General features: G+C 45.8%; 1 protein-coding gene and 1 pseudogene across 2 annotated transcripts; both read left to right on the top strand.

The window, feature by feature from the left end:
• Positions 1-1,571: 1,571 nt before the first annotated feature.
• LOC132344484 (melanoma antigen preferentially expressed in tumors-like) lies at positions 1,572-6,754 on the top strand. Of its 2 annotated transcripts, XM_059884096.1 has the most exons (5): positions 1,573-1,789; positions 2,605-2,671; positions 4,032-4,351; positions 4,636-5,238; positions 5,997-6,754. In XM_059884096.1, exons 2-5 carry the CDS (start codon positions 2,636-2,638, stop codon positions 6,571-6,573), a joined length of 1,536 nt encoding a protein of 511 aa, XP_059740079.1. In that variant the 5' UTR covers positions 1,573-1,789; positions 2,605-2,635; the 3' UTR covers positions 6,574-6,754. The 2 variants fall into 2 exon arrangements, with proteins under 2 accessions (XP_059740080.1, XP_059740079.1); XM_059884097.1 differs by lacking the exon at positions 2,605-2,671 and having other exon boundaries at positions 1,572-1,789.
• A 7,011-nt stretch (positions 6,755-13,765) lies between these two features.
• Positions 13,766-20,003, top strand: LOC132344438 (zinc finger protein 280A-like; annotated as a pseudogene).
• The last annotated feature ends 2,540 nt before the right edge of the window (positions 20,004-22,543 follow it).

Genomic DNA, 22,543 nt, shown 5'->3' with positions numbered 1-22,543 from the left:
TAGGCCCCAAGTGCAGGCTGCAGTGCCCTCAGCGATCCTGACACCCCTCCAGAAAATGAGATGCAGCTCTGAGAGCCAGGAGTCTAGGCCCCTAGTTCTGCTGTCATTTTCTGCCTCCCCCTTGTTCTGGGCTATCCCCTGCCAAGTGCTGCAGTCCTACCTGCCTGGATAGGGCCCTCAACCTCCCTTCCCCCACCAACTCCATCCTACTGTTGCTTTGCCTCTAGAATCACCACCCTAGGGAGTAACTGGTTAGAGTTAGGGTGACCTAGACATCTGGCAAGTCTTCAATCAGGAGGAAGAAGGAGGGGGCCTCTTTTGTTTAGGTCTAGATGTCATTGAATCTGTCTAGCCAAGCACAGAAAGAGGCAAAGAGGTCTCATAGAGAGGGTAGACTATTCCAGTGTAAGCAGGGGTCTGACTCCAGAGTGGAGGGAGGACAGACATACTGGAACTCCAGGTGGGATCTCGGCTGCTGGAGGCTGGGTCCCCAAGGCTTCTCGTCAGTCTGGGGCCTCTGAGGATCATCCAGGCTGTGGTCTTCCTCCAGAAGCCAGGGAGGGTCATTTTCCAACATTTCTAGTGACTCTTTGGGTGCAGATTCATTCCAAAGGGCCCCAGGAAAGCCCTGGGGAGCAGATGCTTTGCAGTCACAGAAGGAATTCTGCCACTAGAGAGGGAATGAGCTCTTCCCATGACGAAATGAGCTCAGTGGCTGCACCAGCCTGTGCAACACAAAAACAGGTAGATATGTCCCCCAGGTTGACTACGCCTGGGTCCTGGGAGTTGTCCTGGCCAAACCTGACACTGGGCAAGAAGAACACGTCTTCATGCAGATGAGCCCCTAGTGCTTCGGTGTTCAGTGAGTCCCCTGCACAAACAGACTCTGTGGAGCTGGGGGTGGATAGAGGCCTGTCCCCTGCCTCACTAGAAAAAACTTTTTACTGATACTCCTTGATTTTAGATCATTTGAAGACAGTGGTCCCTCCTGCATCCTTAGATCTCCTGGATGCTGAGTTCCCATGGAAACATCCCAAGCTTAGACTTCTGCTTTTTCCTGTTTCCCTGAGTCCCTATGAAGTCAGCTAGCTCTTCCTAATGTTCACTGGGGCACATTCGTCCATCTTCCCCCAAGTAGGCCTTCCAGTTCCTCCTTCGTGGAGCATGGCAGAGCCCTGCCTTGGCTTTCTCACACTCACCAGGCTGGAAAGGAAACCAGGGGTGAATTTCGACTTCTCTCTGAAAGTTATTTGAAGTACTGGTGGAAAGTGCCAGCATCCTCATGGTTGTTACTTAATCAGGGACTGGATGATTCTCTTCGTTGCTAATCTTGAGCTTCTGCAGCTGTTTGGCCAAGGTGATTGCCGGAAGTCAAAGTGCCCTTAAGGCACATTCCAGCTTAACCCTATTTTAGGGGTTTTAACTCTATTTAAGGGACACCCACATCTCTGGCTGCTGATGGGGATGGTGGGAATTTGGTGAATGCCATATCCAGGAAGTTAACAAACTGTAGAGTAGCTTTCAGGGAAGGCCTCCTTCTTGCCTTCCATATAGAATTGTTGGGGCATCACAATGCCAGGCGTGGAGAGGTTCCATCTGTCTGTGTTCTGAGACCTCAACAGAACCAGTGTGTCAGCCGGCCCAGAAGGGGCTTCAACCCAGACCCTTTGATGCAGGATTTGCACCTCCCCAGGGAGAAAGTCCGTGTGGCTACCTGTTCTTAATGCAGAGCAAAGGAAAAACTGAATTGTATTTGTGGGCTTAAAGTTGAGCTCCCATCAGAATCTCTGTAAGTGAGAGCCTTAGGGAGGGAGAGGGGTTGGGGTTGGGCGGGAGGGCGGTTTCAAAGGCGCTTTGGATTTCTTGTTCACTGGCACTGAGGGAAGGTCAGGTTACCCAGCTACATTGGGAAGGAGCCTTTGAAGGTCATGTTGAGGGTACAGGTCGCTGGACAGAGCCCAGGCTGGGATGTGCAGAGGACCCCTGAGCCTCCGGTTTACAGCCATTTGCTGACACAGATTTATGTCCTTGGCCCACGTTTATTTCCCTTCAGGAGAGCCCACGACCCTAAGCCATAAGTGGCTTTCAGGCAAAACAATGCCTGTCCAAGGTTTGGCCAGCCAAAACAGTTCCATCCTCTCCTAAAACACATTCGTAAATGTAATAGCCTAGCTTCACAAAGGAAATGCCCTTTTGCCTCCAGGGAGGAAGGAAGTCTGGATCTTGGGTTTGTCTTGGGTTTAAAGGATCCACTGGTCCCTTTTTAGCCACTCCCTCTTCTGACAATTTCACAAGCCTAGGCTAAGATAAGTCTTTGAATTCCTCCAAACAAAGCACACTTTCTTGGGTACTTTCATGGTTTTGTTACAAATGTCTGGTCCCTCTGTTCTCCTGGCCAGCTCCTAGGTGTATTTTGATCTGACCAGTTCCAGGGAATTCTTCACTCTCAAAATCTGGAGGACCCATCATCCCTCCATTACACCTCTGTTCCTCTGTGAACGGGAACATGTTTCACTGTCTGACAGTGTAGAAGTGACAGTGTGATACTCAGGAATCTTACTTTGTTTCTTTGTTTTCTGGGGTGACATCACCATCCACACAAAGCTGTCTGAATGTGAACATTTGGTTGATTTTGATGTGGCCCAAACTCCCCCAACGAATGTACCTTCAGGTTAGTTTTCTTCTTTTATATTTTTAAATATTTTGGTAACCTATTGTGAACAGACAGGATCCCATCAGTTGTATGTAGTGAGAAAGTAAAAAAACAAAAACCACTCAGCCTTAGCTGGATGGAAATCTAGTAGTAAGATAGCACTTTATCTGGAAATGGAAATTTCAGCCAGAATCGGAAAACTGTGTCCTGGAAGGAGAAGAGGGTCTGAGGACTGAGCACACTGCTCCACGCTGGAGCATTGGGCTCTGACAGATGTACCTGCTGGGGTCTTCATGGGACAGTCCATGCAGGCCACGATCCTGTGGAGAATTTTCTTTGCCTTTCCATTCACGTTGGCAATTGTATACTTTGCTTTTCCTTCTACATGCAGTTTTACCTTTATCCCAGACAGTTTGGTTGCTTCTCTGATTTTCTCCACTTGTACAGATCATTACAACATTTCCTAACTAGATAAAATTTGACAGGGTAGGGGCAGTGAGGGATGGGTTAGGGTGGGGTGAGATTTAGGGGATGGGGCCACACAGAACAGCATCTGGTGTCATAGATCCCTGATAGGGATAGAACTCATGCCCCTGCTGTGAAAGAATACAGTCCTCCACACTGAAATTCAGGGAAGTTCCTGGAATTGATTTAATGAAAGACATCTAATTAGGAGGAATTTTTGGGTGACATTTTACATTTTAGTTTGAGACCAGTGATTATAGTTCATATTATTTTACAGTTTTGTGATTTGACTAGCCTAAAGGATTTTGGGGGTTTCTTTTTGTATTAAAAGCTAAAGACTTTTTTAATCCCATGGGATACAAAAAAAAAAAAAAATCTGTAGAATATTTGAAAGAGTGGAGGTTTTGTTCTGAATGCGAGTGCTTTGGTCCACTGAACCAAATGGTAATAACATTTGTAGAAGAGACACCCAGTGAAAGTGACTTTTTTATGTAGTGACCTAACAGCACTCATTGTGTGAGTTATTGGTTGGAGTTTAGAGACAGGCTGTGTTGGGCTAAACTCCTGATTCCTGTTTTCAGCCCTTGAGTAATAATCAGAAGCTTTCTCTGAAGAGAGTGGGGTCAGCTGTCAGACTCCTAGGTATCTACCGGCCAGTAGGGCTGGGATTAAATGCAGCAGCCAGGAGATACGGGATGGAGCAAGAGGTCACCTTGTCCCTTTGTTGCTGCCTGGAGAGATGCTTGTCCATGTGCTTGTGGGACAAAAGCTGTGACTTTGTGGCCAGAGGATGTCTCTGACCCTGCCTTGGTTCCCTGAGGGTGGAGGGACAGCAGGGTCTCCCCGGTTCCTTGACCAGAGAAGGAAACGCCACCCCCCACTCCCATGCCCTTGCTCTCTGACGTCCTCCCAGGACTCATTCCAGAGGAGGTTCTTCAGGATGAACGTCCAGGCCCCACCCCGACTCCTGGAGCTGGGCGCACAGTGCCTGCTGCGCAATGAGGCCTTGGCCATCATGGCTCTGGAGGAGCTGCCCATCGAGCTCTTTCCACCACTGTTTATGGAGGCCTTTGCTGGAAGGCACACAGAGGCCCTGAAGGCGATGGTGCAGGCCTGGCCCTTCCCCTGCCTCCCACTGGGGGCCCTGATGCAAGACCACCAGCCTCATCTGGACACCTTCCAGGCAGCACTCGATGGTCTGGATGTCCTGCTTGCTCAGGAGGTCCGCCCCAGGTAAGGTCAACCTGGCAGACTGGTGAGGCCTGGGGGTGTAAGCAAGGTGCAGACAGGGCAGGTGGATGAGGACTCATATGGAAACAAGCAATTGGATGTATAGGACTGGTTGAGGGGGAGAGGGCAGAAAAAGCATGTGGGCCACCCCCCATTATCCCTTAAAGTGGGAACCAAGGGGGACCTAGAAGCCAGAGGAGCTGTGGTACGTGGAGTGCAGAGAACTCATGGGGTCCTGGTGCCCATTGGCCTCTGCATGGCTCAGCCTTTCCCCTGCGGCCTCACAGGCGGTGGAAGCTGCAGGTGCTGGACTTGCGCCGGAAAACCCACCAGGACTTCTGGACCCTGTGGTCCGGGATGAAGGTCAGTGTTTGCTCACTGCTGGAGCCTGAGCCAGCCCAACCAATGCAGAAGAGGTGCAGGGTGGAGGCGCAGGCGGGGCTGAAGCCAGAGCAGGCCCCTGTGGAGGTGCTGGTCGACCTGTGCATCAAGGAGGACACTCTGGATGAGACCCTCAGCTACCTGCTGAAGAAGGCCAAGAAGAGGGGGAAGCTGCTGCACATCCGCTGCCAGAAGCTGAGGATCTTCACCATGCCCATGAAGAGCATCAGGAAGATCCTGAAGGTGGTGCAGCTGGACTCCATTCAGGACCTGGAGGTCGACTGCATCTGGAAGCTGGCCACGCTGAGCAGGTTCCTGCCGCACCTGGGCCGGATGGGCAACCTGCGCCGGCTGCTGCTGTCTCGCATCCACATATTGCCACATACCACCCCGGACCAGGAGAACTGCGTCAACCAGCTCAGTGCACAGTTCCTGAACCTGCCCCACCTGCAGGAGCTCTACCTGGACTCCATCTCCTTCCTCGAGGGCCGCCTGCACCAGGTGCTCAGGTGAGGTGTGGCGCCAGCTCTGCAGCAAAACCTGGCCTCTTTCATTTCTTTACCATCGGGGTGTCTATTTGTGCCTGCTGGGGACATGGCCAGTGTGCACAGGCCACTTGGAAGTCCTCACGGTATGGCCGCTCTGTCCCCGGGCTTCTTGTCAGGTCACCTCCCTGGTTAGGGTCAGAGGCGTGGCCTAGGTTAGATGCTGCCAAATGGGACTTGTGCTGGGAGTCCGCATAGTGGGGGTCAGGTGTGATGCCCTTGGGAATTCTTTCCGAGAGAGTGATGTCTTAGATGAGACGATGACAGAGAATGACAAAGAATTGTAGGTGATGATGGATGAATTGTAGGTGATGATGGATGGTTTGTGACCCCCGGATATCTGGGGGATATGCACCCAGGGATCGTCTGTAACTGCTGGGACCCACCAGCCCATGTCTACTGCATCCAGCCTGCTGTTGAATTCAACTAGCCGTGTCCTGTACAAACATCTTAATTCCTGTGAACAAAATACTAGTAAGCTGAAATAGGCAAATAATCTTTGTTTACAGTTTGTTTCCCACATTAAAAATAGTTCATCATTTTGTGCAGGGGGAGGTCATAACCATATGAGCATGACCTTCCCCCTGGAAGAACCCCTGCCTTCCTGTCAAGGAGGTGAGAGGCCAGCTCCAAGCCAGTGAGATCCCCTGTGTTCCTGTGAAAGGGGCCTCTCCTCCCCATATCCCTCTGCCCCTGACACTGACTGCTCTGTCTTTCCCCAGGTGCCTGAACACCCCTCTGGAGACCCTGTCGATCACCAATTGCCTGATTTCGGAGTCAGACCTGACATACCTGTCGCAGTACCCGAGTGTCAGCCTGCTGAAGGACCTTGGCCTCAGCGGGGTCAACCTGACCAGCCTCAACTTGGAGTCCCTGCAGGTCCTGATTGAGAGGACCTCAGCCACCCTGCAGGAACTGGACCTGGATGAGTGCGGCATCATGGACTCTCAGTTCAGTGCCCTCTTACCCTCCCTGAGCGGCTGCTCCCAGCTCACCACCTTCAGCTTCTGTGGCAACCCTATCTCTATGGCTGTGCTGGAGAGCCTGCTGCACCACACCATGGGGCTGAGTAAGCTGAGCCACGTGCTGTACCCTGCACCCCTGGAGAGCTATGAGGATGTGCATGGCACCCTGCACCTGGGCCTTCTGGCTCAGCTGCATGCCCGGCTCAAGCAGCTTCTGTGCAAGTCTGGGCGGTCCAGCATGTTCTGGGTCAGCGCCAGCCCCTGTCCACACTGCGGTGACCAGATCCTCTATGACACCGAGCCCATCCTGTGCCCCTGCTACTTGCCCGACTAGCCCAGCTCATGAGTGGCAGGCTGAGAATGAACACAACAGTTTCAGACAATTTTTCAGTGTAAGCAGGAGAAAGTGATTTAGAGTGGGCAGTAGGGGAGGGCTTGGTGGGATTTTTGGAGAGATATGTTCCTACACAGTTAGAAATGTGAATCTGATTTTTGGAGGGGGAATTTTGGGCTTGGTAGGGTGATAGGGTCATTACCCCTCTGTTGGATTGTTACAAAGAAATAAAGGGAACTTCAATGTCAATCATTTGGTGTCCTCTGTGACCTGTGACCATGATTCTCCCCTTTAAATTCATGACTCTCCTGTTAGTGGTTCTATAAAACGGCCTGAGCATGAGTGGGGCCTAGATGCTCTCTGATAGGCCAGGATCAGCTAAAGGAGTTCAGGGCACCATCTTTCCACTCCCTGTGGTTCTCATTTCCAGGGCATCCACCTCCTCACTTATTTCTGAGGCTGTTCAATCTGTCATCATATACAAGGTGCATCCTCAGGGCCTGGACTGAACTAAGTGTCCAGGAGTGAGCACCGCTGGTGGGAATCTTCTTCCAAGGAACCCCTACTACTAACCCCACCCAGCCACTGGGGTTTTCCTCAGTGGATCCAGCAGATGCAAAACCTCCATCTCGGGCCATGGGCAGTGCCAAGATGGGTTCACTGTACAACGTCAGGCCCGGAGTCCTGGGGCATATTCACCAGCAGACCATCTGGAGCCTTTGGGACACACCAGCCCGTGCCCACCTTCCCACTGCTCAGCTGGATCTGATTCTTTGGGAATCAATGGACTGTAGCCTCCCAGCGTTCTCTGCCCATGGAATTCTACAGGTGGGAATACTGCAGTGGGTAGTCATTCTCTTTTCCAGGAGATCGTCCTAACCCAGGCAGATTTTTTACCATCTGAGCTGCCAGGGAAGCCTCCAGTTTCTAAGAGAAAACCCAACATCCTTGAATCCATTGTCTAAGTGTGCTTTTATGCCACTAATATTACCACAGGTTTTATTTTGTTTTTATATTAATAAAAACTTTCACACACAATTATTTGTTCAAAGGCTGATGGAAATCCATTCCCAATTGTCAAAAAAAGTCACTTCTGAGTTGAGTATTTCAGTGTTGATTCATCTGTACCTTTTTTTTTAAAATCTTAATCCTTACGTTTTTACCTTAAGCCACATGGTAAAGATAAAATTTCCTCCAAATCCTGGTTATCTGCCAATTTGACAGCATTAAGGCTTTTAACAAATTCTCTTTACCCATCAGACCTCTTTGCTTAGACCTAGTCCTCTGAGATTCAGAGATATTTAGTAACTAAAACAAAATAATGATAATCAGATCAGCCCTTCAGAGTGGAGGGCTCCAACTACACCACTTTTTCTGGCCAGTGGAGCTGAAACCAGCATGGACCAGCCAAAGTTTAATCTAGGAATGTCCTAGAAATTAGTATCATTTTGATTTGAGCTTTCCTGGTAGCTCAGATGGTAAAGAACCCACCAGCAATGCAGTAGACTCAGGCTTAGTCCCTGAATCGGGAAGATCCTCTGGAGAAGGGAGTGGTTACCCACTCCAGTATTCTTTACTGGATAATTCCATAGAGGAGCCTATGGAATTGTTGGGCTACAGTACATGGAGTCACAAAGAATCAGACAGGACTGACTAACACTTTCACTTTACCTTTAATAATGTGGGTAAGCAGGTGGTGCAAGTTGTCATTGAGTTTTGCAATGTGTCATGGTCCATTAAGGTTCAGTCCCTCTCTGTACCACCCTTGCATTTAACCTGTGAAACCATCCTTTTACGATTTCTTACTAAGCGAATTAGAACTGAGAGCAGAAGTAGCAAGAAGCCAGACACTCTGGACTGATGAGGTGAGGATCAAGGAGGAGAGTGAAATAGCCGGCTTAAACCAAGTATTAAAAAAAACTAAGTTTGTGGCATCTGGTCCCTTACTCCATGGCAAATAAAAGGGGAAAAGGTGGAAGTACTGACAGATTTCCTCTTCCTGGCCTGTGCAATCACTGCAATGGTGATTGAAACCATGAAATCAAAAGACAGTTGCTTCTTGTCAGGAAAGCTGTGAAAAACTTAGTGTGTGGAAAAGCAGAGACATTACTCTGCTGACAAAGGTCTCTATAGTCAAGGCTATGGTCTTCCTAGTGGTCATGTACGATTGTGAGAGATGGACCACAAAGAAGGCAGAGTGCCACAGATTTTTGCCTTCGAGTTGTGGTGCTGGTGAAGACTCCTGAGTGTCCCTTGGACAAGAAGGAGATCAAACCAGTCAATCTTAAGGGAAATCAACCCTGAATACTTGTTAGAAGGAATGATGCTGAAGCTGAAGGTCCACTATATTGATCATCTGATGGCAACAGCTGACTCACTGGGAAAGTCTCTGATTCTGGGCAAGATTGAGGGCAGAAGGAGAAGAGGGTGATAGAGAATGAGATGGATGGATGGCATCACCAATGCAATAGACATGAACTTGGGCAAACTTCAGGAGATGGTAATGGACAGCAAGACCTGGCATGTTGCAGTTCATGGGGTTTCAGATACAACTGGGCAAATGAACAACAACAATCTCTTGATATAAAGATGTCCCAGGGAGAGTAGAAGAGGAAAAGGTTTGTGAGAACAATGGAAATGCCTGGCTCTCCCCTAGAGATGGATAAAATCGGAACAGGCTGGCCACCTGGATTAGTGCCCTCTTGAAAGGTGTGCTTTCTGGCCACCTTGTAGAGTCCACTTCTCATACAGCCCTTATCTGTAGGGCTGATCTCCTACTGGGTACCAGGTGCTCAGTTGGTGTGAGGTGCCCAGCCCTGTTGGTGGACACTCAGGCTGATCACATGTCTCTCCATGGTCACAAGCCTCGGGGAGCTTCCTCCCTGACCACAGCAATGGACCTGCACTGGAGTTGACCCTGCAGTTGTCCATGGAAGGAAAAGTGGGAATAGGTCATGTCTGTCTTTCTTTTTTTGTTTTGTTTGTTGGCCAGCCTATGAAGCTTGCAGCTTCTAACCCCAACTAAGGATAGAATCTATGCACTCATCAGTGAAAGTACAGAGTCCTCACCATTGCAGAACTACCAGAGAGTTCCTAGTAGGTCATTTCTTGAGCCTGACAGATGGTCCAGAAATCTGATGTTGGCTTCTGAAAGGCAGCTTCTATGCGTCAGGCTTTGATGAAGTCACCAAACATTCCTCTCTCCCTGAACTCTGGGAGCCCTGTGATCATGGCCCATATCATAGAAACTTCTGGAGGTAGAGGGAAATGAAGGATGACATACCCCCTCCACTCATATTCCTCTTCTGGCTACAGACTCAAATGCCTTTCAATAAATTCACCTGCTCTCAACCCATCTACAGAAATCATGCTGTCCTCATTCCTGGAAACCTTACCTGCAGAAGAGATTGAACTCATGTCCTCTGCTTTTTCCTAACCTAACGTATGAAGGCTTTTTGGTACATCTGGTGATAAGCTTCATTGTATTCTGCTTGACAGCTCTGGGGTTTTATTCCTTTTTTTTTTTTTTCATTAAAAGACATACTCCCTTTCACATCCAGGATGGTTTGAGCACAGGCCTCACTCTGTTTTCAAGGTTCTGTCCCTCACAGTCTAGAAGAGAAGTAAAAGATGTTGGGGCCAGAAAGAGAGTTGGGTGGAGACCTTTAGCAGCAATGGTCTGCAAGAAGTGTTTCACAGGAGCAGGCTTCCTCCTGGAAAATCTGGGTGGGTGGGCATTTGTTGATGGGTGGGAGTCACGTGGGAGCTGAGTCATCACCTGTGTACATCCTGCCTGTCCTTGAGGTGAGCCCTTTCTAGGGACTCCCGATCTAAAGAATGTGTTAGGGTACTAAGGTCGCCACCAGAAATACCTCAGATTTAAACAACAGAAAACTGTTTTCTCCCAGTTTTGGAGGCCCGAAGCCCAGAATCAAGGTGTTGACAGTGTGGGGTCTCTGGAGGTCTCTTTCCTTGATGCATAGACAGCTGCATTCTTGTGTCCTCCTGTCCCTTTATGTCCAAGCATCCTTGATGTCTTTTGTGTCCTAATTTCCTCTTTTTTTTTTTTGTTTTGTTGCTAGCTGTGATGCTTCCCTTCTGGGTCTTAGTTTCCAGACCACGATTTGACTTTGGGCCCTTGACAGTGAAAGTTCTGAGCCCTAACCACTGGCCTGCTAGGGAATTCCCCTCTCTCTTTTTATATGGAGAACCATCAGATTGGACTAGGGCCCACCCTAGCGACCTTGTTTTAACTTAATCACCTTGTTAAAGGTATTATTTCCAAATATGGTTACATTCCAAAGTGTTGGGTGCTAGGACTTCTACAGATATATTTTTAATTAATTAATTAATTTGACTGCACCAGGTCTTAGTTGTTTCACATGGGGGCTTTGGTCTTCCTGGCAGCATGTGGGATCTAGACCCCTGACCAGGGACTGGAGCCCAGCCCCTTGCACTGGAAGTGCAGATTCTTAGCCACTGGACCACTGTGAAAGTCCCCTCAACATATGGAATTTTCAGGACACAGTAAAGCCCAAAACAGGGTTGATGGTGGGGTGATTTGCCTGGCTGCACATTTGCAATATACCTGCTCCTTAGAAATGTCTGAGACCTTTAATAACATTGACTCCCTGGTCCAATTCTTGGAGATACTGATTCTGTGGGTATGGAGTAAGATTGGCAGAGTCAACCAGAACATCAGTACTTTTCAAAAGCTCTCTAATACTCACTGTTTAATATGACACCTTATGCAGCCTGGGCAACACCTGGAGCTTGTGAGAAACTCAGACCTACAACTGTTGGACAAGAATGTGTTTTTGGACAAAACACATAGCAATTCCTTAGATTCACTGAGGGTTAAGAATCACAGCCCAGGATATTTGAAAGTGTGGCCCAAATTGAGAAGTTTGGACCCAGATCGCTTGGCTTTGCTTATACCCTAACTTCTTTCAATATGAAGGACATCTAGACGCTCTCAGAGAATGTGTGGGAGTCCTAGAATCTCTGAAGGGTGGTGGGGAGAATGAAGCTCCCAGCTCAAGCAACAACATGTGATTGGTGTATTGAATTACCAATAACCTGCTCCTCCCAAGGCAGGTGGTCAATGTGTCCAATGATGAAAAAATGAATTATTGACCCTCCACCCTCAGGGTTTCCTGAAGGAGTAGATTCTTGGGTATTTTAAACATGTTTTTTATTGTTGTTCTCCCCTTGTAGCTCAACTGGTAAAGAATCTGCCTGCAATATGGGAGACCTGGCTTTACCCAGGGTTGGGAAGATCCCCTGGAGAAGGAAAATGTTACCCACTGCAGTATTCTAGCCTGGAGGATTCCATGGACTGTATTGTCCGTGGAGTCATGAAGGGTCAGACACCACTGAGCGACTTTCACTTTCATTGTTGTGGTTTCATTGCTAAGTTGTGTCTGACTCTTTTGTGACCCCATAGACAGTAGCCTGCCAGGCTCCTCTGTCCATGGGATTTCCCAGGCAAGAATACTGGAGTGGGTTGCCATTTCTTCCTCCAGGGGATCTTTGCAACTCAGAGATTGAACCCAGGTCTCCTGCATTAACAGGTGGATTCTATACCTCTGCGACACCAGAGATCAATCTTTCCCAAAGTATTGGAGGATTTTACACCCTGGGATTCACTTCACTACAGAATCAAGTGCGGCAAACACTGAACTTTCAGATTCCCAGGCCCTCTCCTCTGGCAATCTGAGTTTCTGAGATGTGATATGCAGCCCTGGAATCTCTATGTTTAACAATGTCCCAGGTGATTCTGAAATTTGAGCAATTTCTAGAAGCATATGAAAATGAACGTGTTAGTTGGCCAGTTGTGTTCGGCTCTTTGCAAACCCATGGATAATAGCTCTACAGGCTCCTCTGTACATGGAATTCTCCAGGCAAGAATACTGGAGTGGCTAGCCTTTCCCTTCTCCAGGATGTCTTCCTGACCCAGGGATCAAACCTTGGTCTCCTGTACTGCAAGCAGATTTTTTACTGTCTGAGCCATCAGGGAAGCCTAGAAGCACAAATAAGTAGTCAAAATTTTCCTTTCTTTCCCTTAAGTTTTTGCAAACATTTTATAATTGACACCCAAAATGTTTTTGTTGTAAGTGTAAACACTGCAAAGGATGCAGCTTTTGCATACAATAAGAATAAACCCTTTAAGTAAATAAAACTAGGAATTCTCTGGGAAACCAGTGCTTGGTGCTCAATGCTTTCACTCTGGTGACATGGGTCAGTCCCTGGACAGGAAACTAAGATCCTGAAGGAAGTCTCGTGGTGCTTCCATAAATAAATAAAACTGTTAATATCATGCTTTCAAATATATCCAGAAGAATGTAAATAACATAGAGTTTTTTCAAATATTTATTTTTATTTACTTATTTGGGTGCCTTGGGTATTAGTTGTGGCATGCAGCATCCTTTGTGGGTTCTACTGCCCTCTGTGTTGTGGGATCTTATTTCCCCAATCATGGATCAAATCCATGCTCCCTGCCTTGGAAGGCAGATTCTCAACCACTGAACCACCAGGGCATTCCCTAGCCTTGGGTTTTCATACTCACCAGCATTGCAGAAAGACATGGCAACCCACTTCAGTATTTTTGCCTGGAGAATTCCATGGATAGAGGAGCCTGGTTGGCTACAGTCCATGGGGTCACAAAGAGTCAGACACAACTGAGCAACTAGACACAGCACTCACCATCAACCATCTTAAAAGAGTATAAAATGATCTCTTTCTAATGGTCAGGTTTTTTTTTTTTTTCCTGTTTCATTGAGATGTAATGGACATATATTTTATAAATTTAAGGTGAACACATGTTGATTTGATAAGAACGGTATTTTTGATGTTATATCTGTTTATAGCGCTTGAGATCACGTTCATTATTGAACTTCATTTTTTTTCTAATTCAGTGACTGTTACCTTATAAGAAATGGAAATACACATATTTCTTCTCTAAAACCCTCCCTCCTCCTAAGAATCTGTGTGCATAAGGCTGTAAAGGCAGTGGGAGGGAAAGCTTGAGATATAATCTAAGTGGTGCAAAGGGGAAGGAGAGAGAATAGGGGGAGTGAGGAAGGAAGGGAGAAGGAGGGGGACCAGGGTGTGACCTAGCACCCCGACATGGTTTTAGAAAGCATGAGCCCTTGCCTAGATCAAGCTCCTGGAGTTCAGCATGAAATCCATGATGAGGACCCCAGGAATCCAGCAGGTGCTGAATCTTCAAGTGCAGATCACTTGGGAGTAAGCTTGCTTCCTGCCCTCCCACCTTGCCCGCTCTGCCCCCCCAACCTATCCCCCTTGCCCCTGGAAGAATACAGAGGTTTGCTGTTTGCAGCTGGTGAATTTTCTGGCATTGGAAGAGGACCCCTGCCTTTTTAGGTTCCTGATATCAGCCTGAGCTCTGTCGGAATAGCTGTGTAGACCGCCTTCCCCTGCCCTTAAGCTATTGAACCCCAAATAACTACAATTGCAGATAAATTGGAGATAAAGTGGTGGGCCTCTGGATGCCAGAGAGAGAAGTGGAGACTCTCACCACCCTGAGACCTGGACAATAGCCCCTGGGTGAAGCCCTGAAGCCCCATCCACATTCTTTCCTCTCTCTAGCAACTTGGTAGAAAGATTTCTAGTTGAAAGACTCGATGGGGGAAAACTGTTTCAGAAACCTGTTTGGAGCCCGGGTTGGATACTATGGATTGGGTTAGAATGGGCTTTAAAAGATTTGGAATCTCCTGAAACAGCCTCACTGTAGGGGTTCATGGACACTGGACACAGGAAGTGGTGCTGGTATTTCCAGAGAAATCTCTCTGGGACGTGAAGACAAAAACACTCCAGCTTCACCCGCCACTGGGGCTCAGAATGGGATATGTTTAGCCTCACTGAGTCAACTGGACATCAGCAGCTGGTGAGCCATGGGGTTTGGAATACTTCATTTTGTTCTCTGAAGTCATGAGTCTGCAAAATTTCTCTATAAAGGGCTAGAAAGTAACCAGGAATTAAGGTCCATTCGGTCTTTGCCATTAGCAGTGTGAAACAACCTTGTGCAGTGGCAAATGATCGCAGTTGTGTTCCAAAAAAACTTTATTTGTGACACTGAAATTTAGACATCATATAATTTTTACATGTCACAAAATGTTCCTTTGTTTCCCCCAAATAAAATTAAAAAGTAAAAATATTAAACGTATTTTTAAAAGTTAAAAAAAAAAACTAAAACATAAAAATCATTCTTAGCTTGCTGGTTGGGAGAAAAAAACAAACAGGAGGCATGCCAATTTGTCAATCCCTTTCTAAACCATTTGCCTATATAAGGCAGCTAGCATAGCATTAGTGGCTTGCTACACGAATTTAGTAGGCTGGATTCTGCTTATGAAAAATAGAATCTTCATTAAATCTAAGAAGACATCACCTGTAATCTACAACATTATTTGGTGTTTTGTTTGTTTGTTTTTGCCAAACACAAGCTGGAATCAAGATTGCTGGGAGAAATATCAATAACCTCAGATATGCAGATGACACCACCCTTATGGCAGAAAGTGAAGAGGAACTCAAAAGCCTCTTGATGAAAGTGAAAGTGGAGAGTGAAAAATTTGGCTTAAAGCTCAACATTCAGAAAACGAAGATCATGGCATCCAGTCTCACCACTTCATGGGAAATAGATGGGGAAACAGTGGAAACAATGTCAGACTTTATTTTTCTGGGCTCCAAAATCACTACAGATGGTGACTGCAGCTATGAAATTAAAAGATGCTTACTCCTTGGAAGCAAAGTTACGACCAACCTAGATAGCATATTCAAAAGCAGAGACATTACTTAGCCAACAGAGGTCGTCTAGTCAAGGCTATGGTTTTTCCTGTGATCATGTATGCATGTAAGAGTTGGACTGTGAAGAAGGCTGAGGGCTGAAGAATTGATGCTTTTGAACTGTGGTGTTGAAGAAGACTCTTGAGAGTCCCTTGGACTGCAAGGGGATCCAACCAGTCCATTCTGAAGGAGATCAGCCCTGGGATTTATTTGGAAGGAATGATGCTAAGGCTGAAACTCCAGTACTTTGGCCACCTCATGCGAAGAGTTGACTCATTGGAAAAGACTCTGATGCTGGGAGGGATTGGGGGGCAGGAGGAGAAGGGGACGACAGAGGATGAGATGGCTGGATGGCATCACTGACTCGATGGACATGAGTCTGGGTGAACTCCAGGAGTTGGTGATGGACAGGGAGGCCTGGCGTGCTGCAATTCATGGGGTCGCAAGGAGTTGGACACAACTGAGTGACTGATCAAATCTTATCTGTGGCATGTGGGGTCATAGGTCCCTGCCCAGGGATTGAAGCCATGCCCCCTGGCTTGGAGTGAGGAGTCTTAAATACTGGATCACCAGGAAGGCTCGAAGCATTATTTTTCACACCACTATAAAATATATATTTATATACATATGAATGTGTGTATGTGCTGTTGCTTCAGTCATGTTTGACTCTTCCAACTCTATGGACTGTAGCTCAGCAGTCTCCTCTGTCCACAGGATTCTTCAAGCAGGAATACTGGAGTGGGTTGTCATGCCCTCCTCCAGGGGGTCTTCCTGACCCAGAGATTGAACCTGTGTCTCTTAAGTCTTCTGCATTGCCAGGAGGGTCCTTTACTGCTAGAGCCACCATTTAGCCAAGCAAACTATGGTATGCTACTGATGAAATGTGATCTGGTATCAGAAATGGTCAAATGTAAACTTTAGAATGGTCGTAAATGTCAGCGAAACCTGTTAATGGCATGGAAGCTATCGAAAAATGTATTATATGGAGAGAAATTGTGTTACGTATCTTTTGTTTCAATGACTACAACTGGTCCTGACATCATCCAGCTACATACTGGCTGACACTCTCCCTTGTGTGATAGTTTTAAGTCATTAAGATTTGGATTTCATGAAATGCTAGGGAAAACTGCTTCTCAGCCTTTTGGCTAAGATCAAGTGTAAGTACCTGGGGATCCAGGAATTAGTGGGTCGAGCCTGTGATACAGACAAATGATTGTATTATTAAGAGTTACTGTTTATTTTTGTAGCAGACATATAACACTGACAGATGCCACATGTTGTTCTAGAAACAAAAATATAGCAACCCAATAGCTCTGGAGTTGAATATGGCATGTGAGTGGGAGAAGGCTGTAATTTCTGACATCATGGTCGGGCAAGCTTGGCAGACAAACTGTGGACCGTGACAGATCAGGAGCTGGGTGATGGTACTTGAGACAGCATCCTAGGCAGGGAGAGCAGCAGAAGTCCTGAGAAGGTCCCGTCCTCTCTCCTCGGTGCCCTTGGGAGATTGGGTCCAGGAACCCTGCACCCACAGATACCAAAATGCATGGCAGTGCAAGTCTCTTATATAAAATGGTGTAGTCTTTGCATGTAACTTAAGGGGGTGCTCCCACATGCTTTAAATTATCCCCAGATTCCTTATAATACTTAATACAATGTCAGTGCTCTGTAAATAGTTTCAAGTACACAAATATATATATATATATATATATATATATATATATATATATTTTCCAGCATGAGGCAGGTTCAAGTTTTGTTATTAGAACTTTCTGGATTTTTTTTTTTATATATTTTTGATCCATGAATAGAGTCCGATGCCTTCTGGACTCACAGAGAGGAGGGCGTGAGGGGCAGCCCCAAGGGACAGATGAGGGCTCTTTTAGACATTTTATGTTGTTCAGCATTTCTGAGTGCTATTGGAGAACTATAGCAAAATGGCACCTACCAGCTCTCCTGTAGAGTGACAGGAGCACTGGGCCATCATGGGGAGACAAGGCAAAAGTGGGGGCTGGGGAAGAAAGTTTAAAACTGTCATGTCACTTAACTGAGTTTGAGATGTTTCCTTATGTATAAAAAAAGGGTGTTAATAGTTATCTCAATGTTTCAGCCAATGATTCAATCAAGTACTAATTTTGTCTTTTGAAAGAAATAGAATCATCACCACTCATCTGCACAGAGTAAGTTCCAAGACCCCCAGTGGATATCTGTAACCTCACGTAGTATCAAACCCTATATACACAGTGTTTTTGCTATACAAACATACCTGTGATGCAGTTTATTTTATAAAAGTACAGTAAGAGATTGGCAACTAATAATGACAGGAAAGTGAAAGTGAAGTTGCTCAGTTGTTTCCGACTCTTTACAACCCCTTGGACTGCACCTTACTACTCTCCTCTGTCCATGGGATTTCCCAGGCACGAATTCTGGAGTCGGTTGCCATTTCCTGTTGTAAAGGATCTTCCCAACCCAGGGATTGAAGCCGGGTCTCCTGAATTGTAGGCAGACAATTTACCATCTAAGTCACCAGGGAAAGTATAATAATAACATAGAACAATTATAACAGTATACTTTTATAGAAGTTTTGTGAAAGTTTCCATGTAAAATATATTACTGTACTAATTTACTGATGTTTTTCACCCTAAAGGCAATGGCACCCCACTCCAGTAGTCTTGCCTGGAAAATCCCATGGACAGAGGACCCTGGTGGGCTACAGTCCATGGGGTCGCACAGAGTCGGACACAACTGAAGTGACTTCACTTTCACTATTCACTTCCATGCATTGGAGAAGGAAATGGCAACCCACTCCAGTGTTCTTGCCTGGAAAATCCTAGGGACAGAGGACCCTGGTGGGCTACAGTCCATGGGGTCGCACAGAGTCGGACATGACTGAAGTGACTTAGCAGCAGAAGCAGCAGCAGCAGCAAGCACTTACTGCACTCTGTGGCCATACCTTTTGCAGTTTGAGGTTTAACAGCAAAACTAATACAGATTTCTTTTCTCTTCTTCACATTCACCACAGATCTTAGCAACCTCAGCATGCAACTGTTCTCTTTTTAATCAAATTGAGAACTTTGATATTTTCACTTAAATGTAGCACTTAATGGATTCCCTCTAGCATGTCTAAATGGCCAGCATCACTCTAATATGCTTTGGGTTCATTATTGAGTAAAATAAGGGTGATTTGGTCACAGCTCTGTGACATCTCAACAGTCATTGTGGTAAACAAGTAACAACCGAGTGGGATGTGCAGGACTAAGGAACGATTCACATTTTGGGCAGGAGGAAGCAGGATGGTGTGAGATTCCAATCACACTCCTCAAAATGACATGCAATTTACAATTTATGAGTTATTTCTCTCTGGAATTTTCCATTTAATATTTTCAGAGAACAACCCTCAGGGTTAACTAAAACCACAGAGAGTGACACCTGGATTCAAGTTCAAAGCCAGTCATTTCTAACATTTGAACAGAGTGACCAGACTCAGAAACGGAATCCCAGGGGGACCTGAATTCACCATGGCCCCTCCAGGAGTCTATTCTACAAATAATATGATTATGACCTTGGAAGGTCTCTTGACCTCACCAAGCCATGTTTATGGTGAGACACCATTTTCACAGATTCACGTAAATGACCAGACATGCTTCAGTCTTATGGATCCAGACAGCACATGTAGTTTGGAAGGGCTGGAGAAAACAGACTTTTTGACTCTAGCAAGTCAGAGCAAGATTGTTGGTCCCATGAAATGAAATCTGATCATGCTACTTGATGACTTTTACTGTGGACAGCATACAAGAGATAGGCAGCCAGAACAGAAGACTCACACAGCCTCAGCTGAGCTGAGTGACTCACAACCCTCAGCTGAGCTGTGTGACTCACAAGCCTCAGCTGCTTGAGAGTTCTAAAAAATGTCAAGTTTATGACCCAGGTGAGGAACCATCTGGAGTTTGAGAAGCAGAAGGGTGACAGCTAGGAAATCCACACTACTGGCCAGCACTGCAACCGCCAGTTTCCCAGCCCATTCCAGCTGCGTATCACATTGAAAGTGTCCACACTTCTGGGGAGCCCTCCACGGTCTGTAAAATCTGTGAATTGTCCTTCGAAACACATCAGGTTCTCTTACAACACATGAAGGACAGTCACAAACCTGGCAAAACACCTTATGAATGCCACATTTGCAATTACAGATCTTCAGCCTTTGCTGATACAGAGGCAAATTTTAGAACATGGCATGGAAACACAAACAATTTGCTTTGTCTGTTTTGCCTCAAATTTTTCAAACTGGTGATATCCTTCGTAAATCACACTTGGAGGCACTGGAACAAGAGGGTCTTTCCATGTTCCAAGTGCCTACTACAGTTATTGAAGCCAAAGGAAAATACAGAGCATCAAACCAATAATCATCAGCCATTCAAAAAGCCAGAACAATTGCAAGGGTTGCCTACTGAAACAGAGGTCATGATCCAAACTTCAGTTCAGCTGAGACTGAGTTGATTTCCCTAAGAGAGACAGCATCCATCATTGTGAGGAACACTGACTCCCGAGTGCCACCCAGAAAAACTACAAAGAAGATTGACTACCAACACAAACTACTCCAGATGTGTTGCAGCAAGGGATCTGGCTAAAAACTATGTTCTACCCACCTCCAGAAATTCAAAACAGCCCTATTGAGGTTCAGCCAGCTGTACATAAAGACCCTGCTTGGCTTTTGTTCAGTTGCTCAGTCATGTCTGACTCCCTGTGACCCTATAAACTTCAGTACACCAGGCTTCCCTGTCCATCACTGTCTCCTGAAGCTTGCTCAAACTCATTCCATTGGGTTGCTGATGCCATCCAAACATCTTGTCCTCTGTCATGTTTTGTGCTCCTTCCTTCAATATTTCCCAGCATCAGGGTTTTTTCCAATAAGTTGACTCTTCCCATCAGGTGACCAAATTATTGGAGCTTCAGCATCAGTTCTTCCACTGAACATTCAGGGTTGATTTCCCTTAGGATTGACTGGTTGGATCTCCTTGCAGTCCAAGGGACTCTCCAGAGTCTTCTCCATTCTCCAGGACCACAGTTCAAACAGATCAATTCAGCATTCAGCCTTCAGTCCAGCTCTTCCATCTGTATCTGACTCCTGGGAAAACTATAGCTTTGACTTTATGGACATTAGTTGGCACAGTAATGTCTCTGTCTTTTAAGATGCTATCTACATTTGTCACAGCTTTTCTTCCAAAGAGTGTCTTTTAATTTCAGGGCCTCAGTAGCAGTCCACAGTTATTTTGGAGCCCTAAAAAATAAAGTCTGGATTTACTGTAACTGAGATTGTACTGGCTTCATCTCTCCACCATCAAGTAGCTTTGAAATCTCCATGTTCCTTCCTGGCTTCTCTCTGATCCCCAAAGTAACCATTTCTCTGAACTCTAGCACCAGGTATTCATTTTCCTTTGTTTCAAATTTTAAATAGATAGAATCACACAACAGAATTTCTGTTCCCCTGGTCTTTGTTTTCTTTCAAATAAGTGAGATGCATTCTTATTACATGTAGCTGTGGAACATTCCTTTTCATTACTGGGTAGAATTCCCTTGGATGAATGGGCATAGTCTTATATGTCCATTTACTGTGCCTGAAATTTGAGGCTTTAATTTTGCCTTTTTGAATAAGCTGCCTATGAACATGTGTATGTGTTTCACAGTAATTTCTCTAAGATAGCTATATCTGTATATATGGATATGAGATTTTCTGATAATCCATGTGGTAGTGGTAAAGTTGCTAAGTGGTATTTGACTCTTGCAACCCCACACACTCTAGCCCACCAGTCTCCACTGTCCATGGGTTTTCCCAGGCAAGAATACCACAATGGCTTGGCATTTCCTTCTCCATAGTATTTTCCTGACCCAGCGTTCAAACCTGGGTCTCCTGCATTGCAGGCAGATTTGTTACTGACAGATACAAAATAGCCATGAAATTAAAAGACACTTACTCCTTGGAAGGAAAGTTATAACCAACCTAGATAGCATATTCAAAAGCAGAGACATTACTTTGCCAACAAAGGTCCATCTAGTCAAGGCTATGGTTTTTCCTGTGGTCATGTATGGATGTAAGAGTTGGACTGTGAAGAAAGCTGAGTGCTGAAGAATTGATGCTTTTGAACTGTAGTGTTGGAGAAGACTCTTGAGAGTCCCTTGGACTTTAAGGAGATCCAACTAGTCCATTCTAAAGGAGATCAGCCTTGGGATTTCTTTGGAAGGAATGGTGCTAAAGCTGAAACTCCAGTACTTTGGCATGAGGTCATGCGAAGAGTTGACTCATTGGAAAAGACTCTGACACTGGGAGGAATTGGGGGCAGGAGCAGAAGGGGATGACAGAGGATGAGATGGTTGGCTGGCATCACTGACTCGATGGACGTGAGTCTGAGTGAACTCCGGGAGTTGGCGATGGACAGGGAGGCCTGGCATGCTGCGATTCATGGGGTTGCAAAGAGTCGGACATGACTGAGTGACTGAACTAAACTGAACTGATTCCTGCTTCTGAACCTAAATAACTTGTAGCTCCTAAGTGAAATTGTTATGAAAAAAGGAATGATATTGAAAATAGCAAACTTTTTGAGACAGAGCTAAAGCAGTTTCATATGTTAATGTGCACTACATTTGAAAAGAAGAAAGCTTGGCAAAACAATGATCTAAGTAAATGCTATTCACAGACATTTTGGTAGCAATATAAATTTTTTAAATCATTGTTACATGTATTCCCTAATAAGGATGATCAGGTTTTCACATATATAAATGCATATTTTTCTCTTCTGTGAGGTAATGTATTTATATACTTTATCTGATTTTTCAGTCGGGGTGTTCATCTTGTAGGAATTTTTGTTTGTTTCCTGTAAGGCTTAAGGAATCATAGATCTTCAACCAGGGATTGAATTTCTGCCCCCCCATTGCAAACACAAAGCCCTAACTACCAGATCATTAGGGAATTCTCAATGAAAAAGTTTTCTCTCTCCTTGTCTAATATGCCACTTCAGAGATATTAAAATGTAGCTAATGTGACAGAGGTATTAAATCCTTGTGTGTGCTCAGTCACTGCAGTTCAGGTCAGTTCAGTTGCATTCAACTCTTTGTGACCCCATGAATCGCAACATGCCAGGCCTCCGTGTCCATCACCAACTCCCAGAGTTCA

This window comes from Bos taurus, chromosome Y (assembly GCF_002263795.3).
Source record: "Bos taurus isolate L1 Dominette 01449 registration number 42190680 breed Hereford chromosome Y, ARS-UCD2.0, whole genome shotgun sequence".
Lineage (NCBI taxonomy): Eukaryota > Metazoa > Chordata > Mammalia > Artiodactyla > Bovidae > Bos > Bos taurus.
Note: the sequence above shows the minus strand (reverse complement) of the source record. Positions and strands in the feature narration are given on the sequence as shown.

What these genes read in the sequence shown, in the direction of transcription:
- LOC132344484 (XM_059884096.1), top strand. Translation starts at nt 2,636, where the DNA reads ATGTGGCCCAAACTCCCCCAACGAATGTACCTTCAG. An exon ending in CCCAACGAATGTACCTTCAG is followed by an intron (nt 2,672 to 4,031) that starts GTTAGTTTTCTT and finishes ACGTCCTCCCAG; the next exon opens with GACTCATTCCAGAGGAGGTT. An exon ending in GCTCAGGAGGTCCGCCCCAG is followed by an intron (nt 4,352 to 4,635) that starts GTAAGGTCAACC and finishes GCGGCCTCACAG; the next exon opens with GCGGTGGAAGCTGCAGGTGC.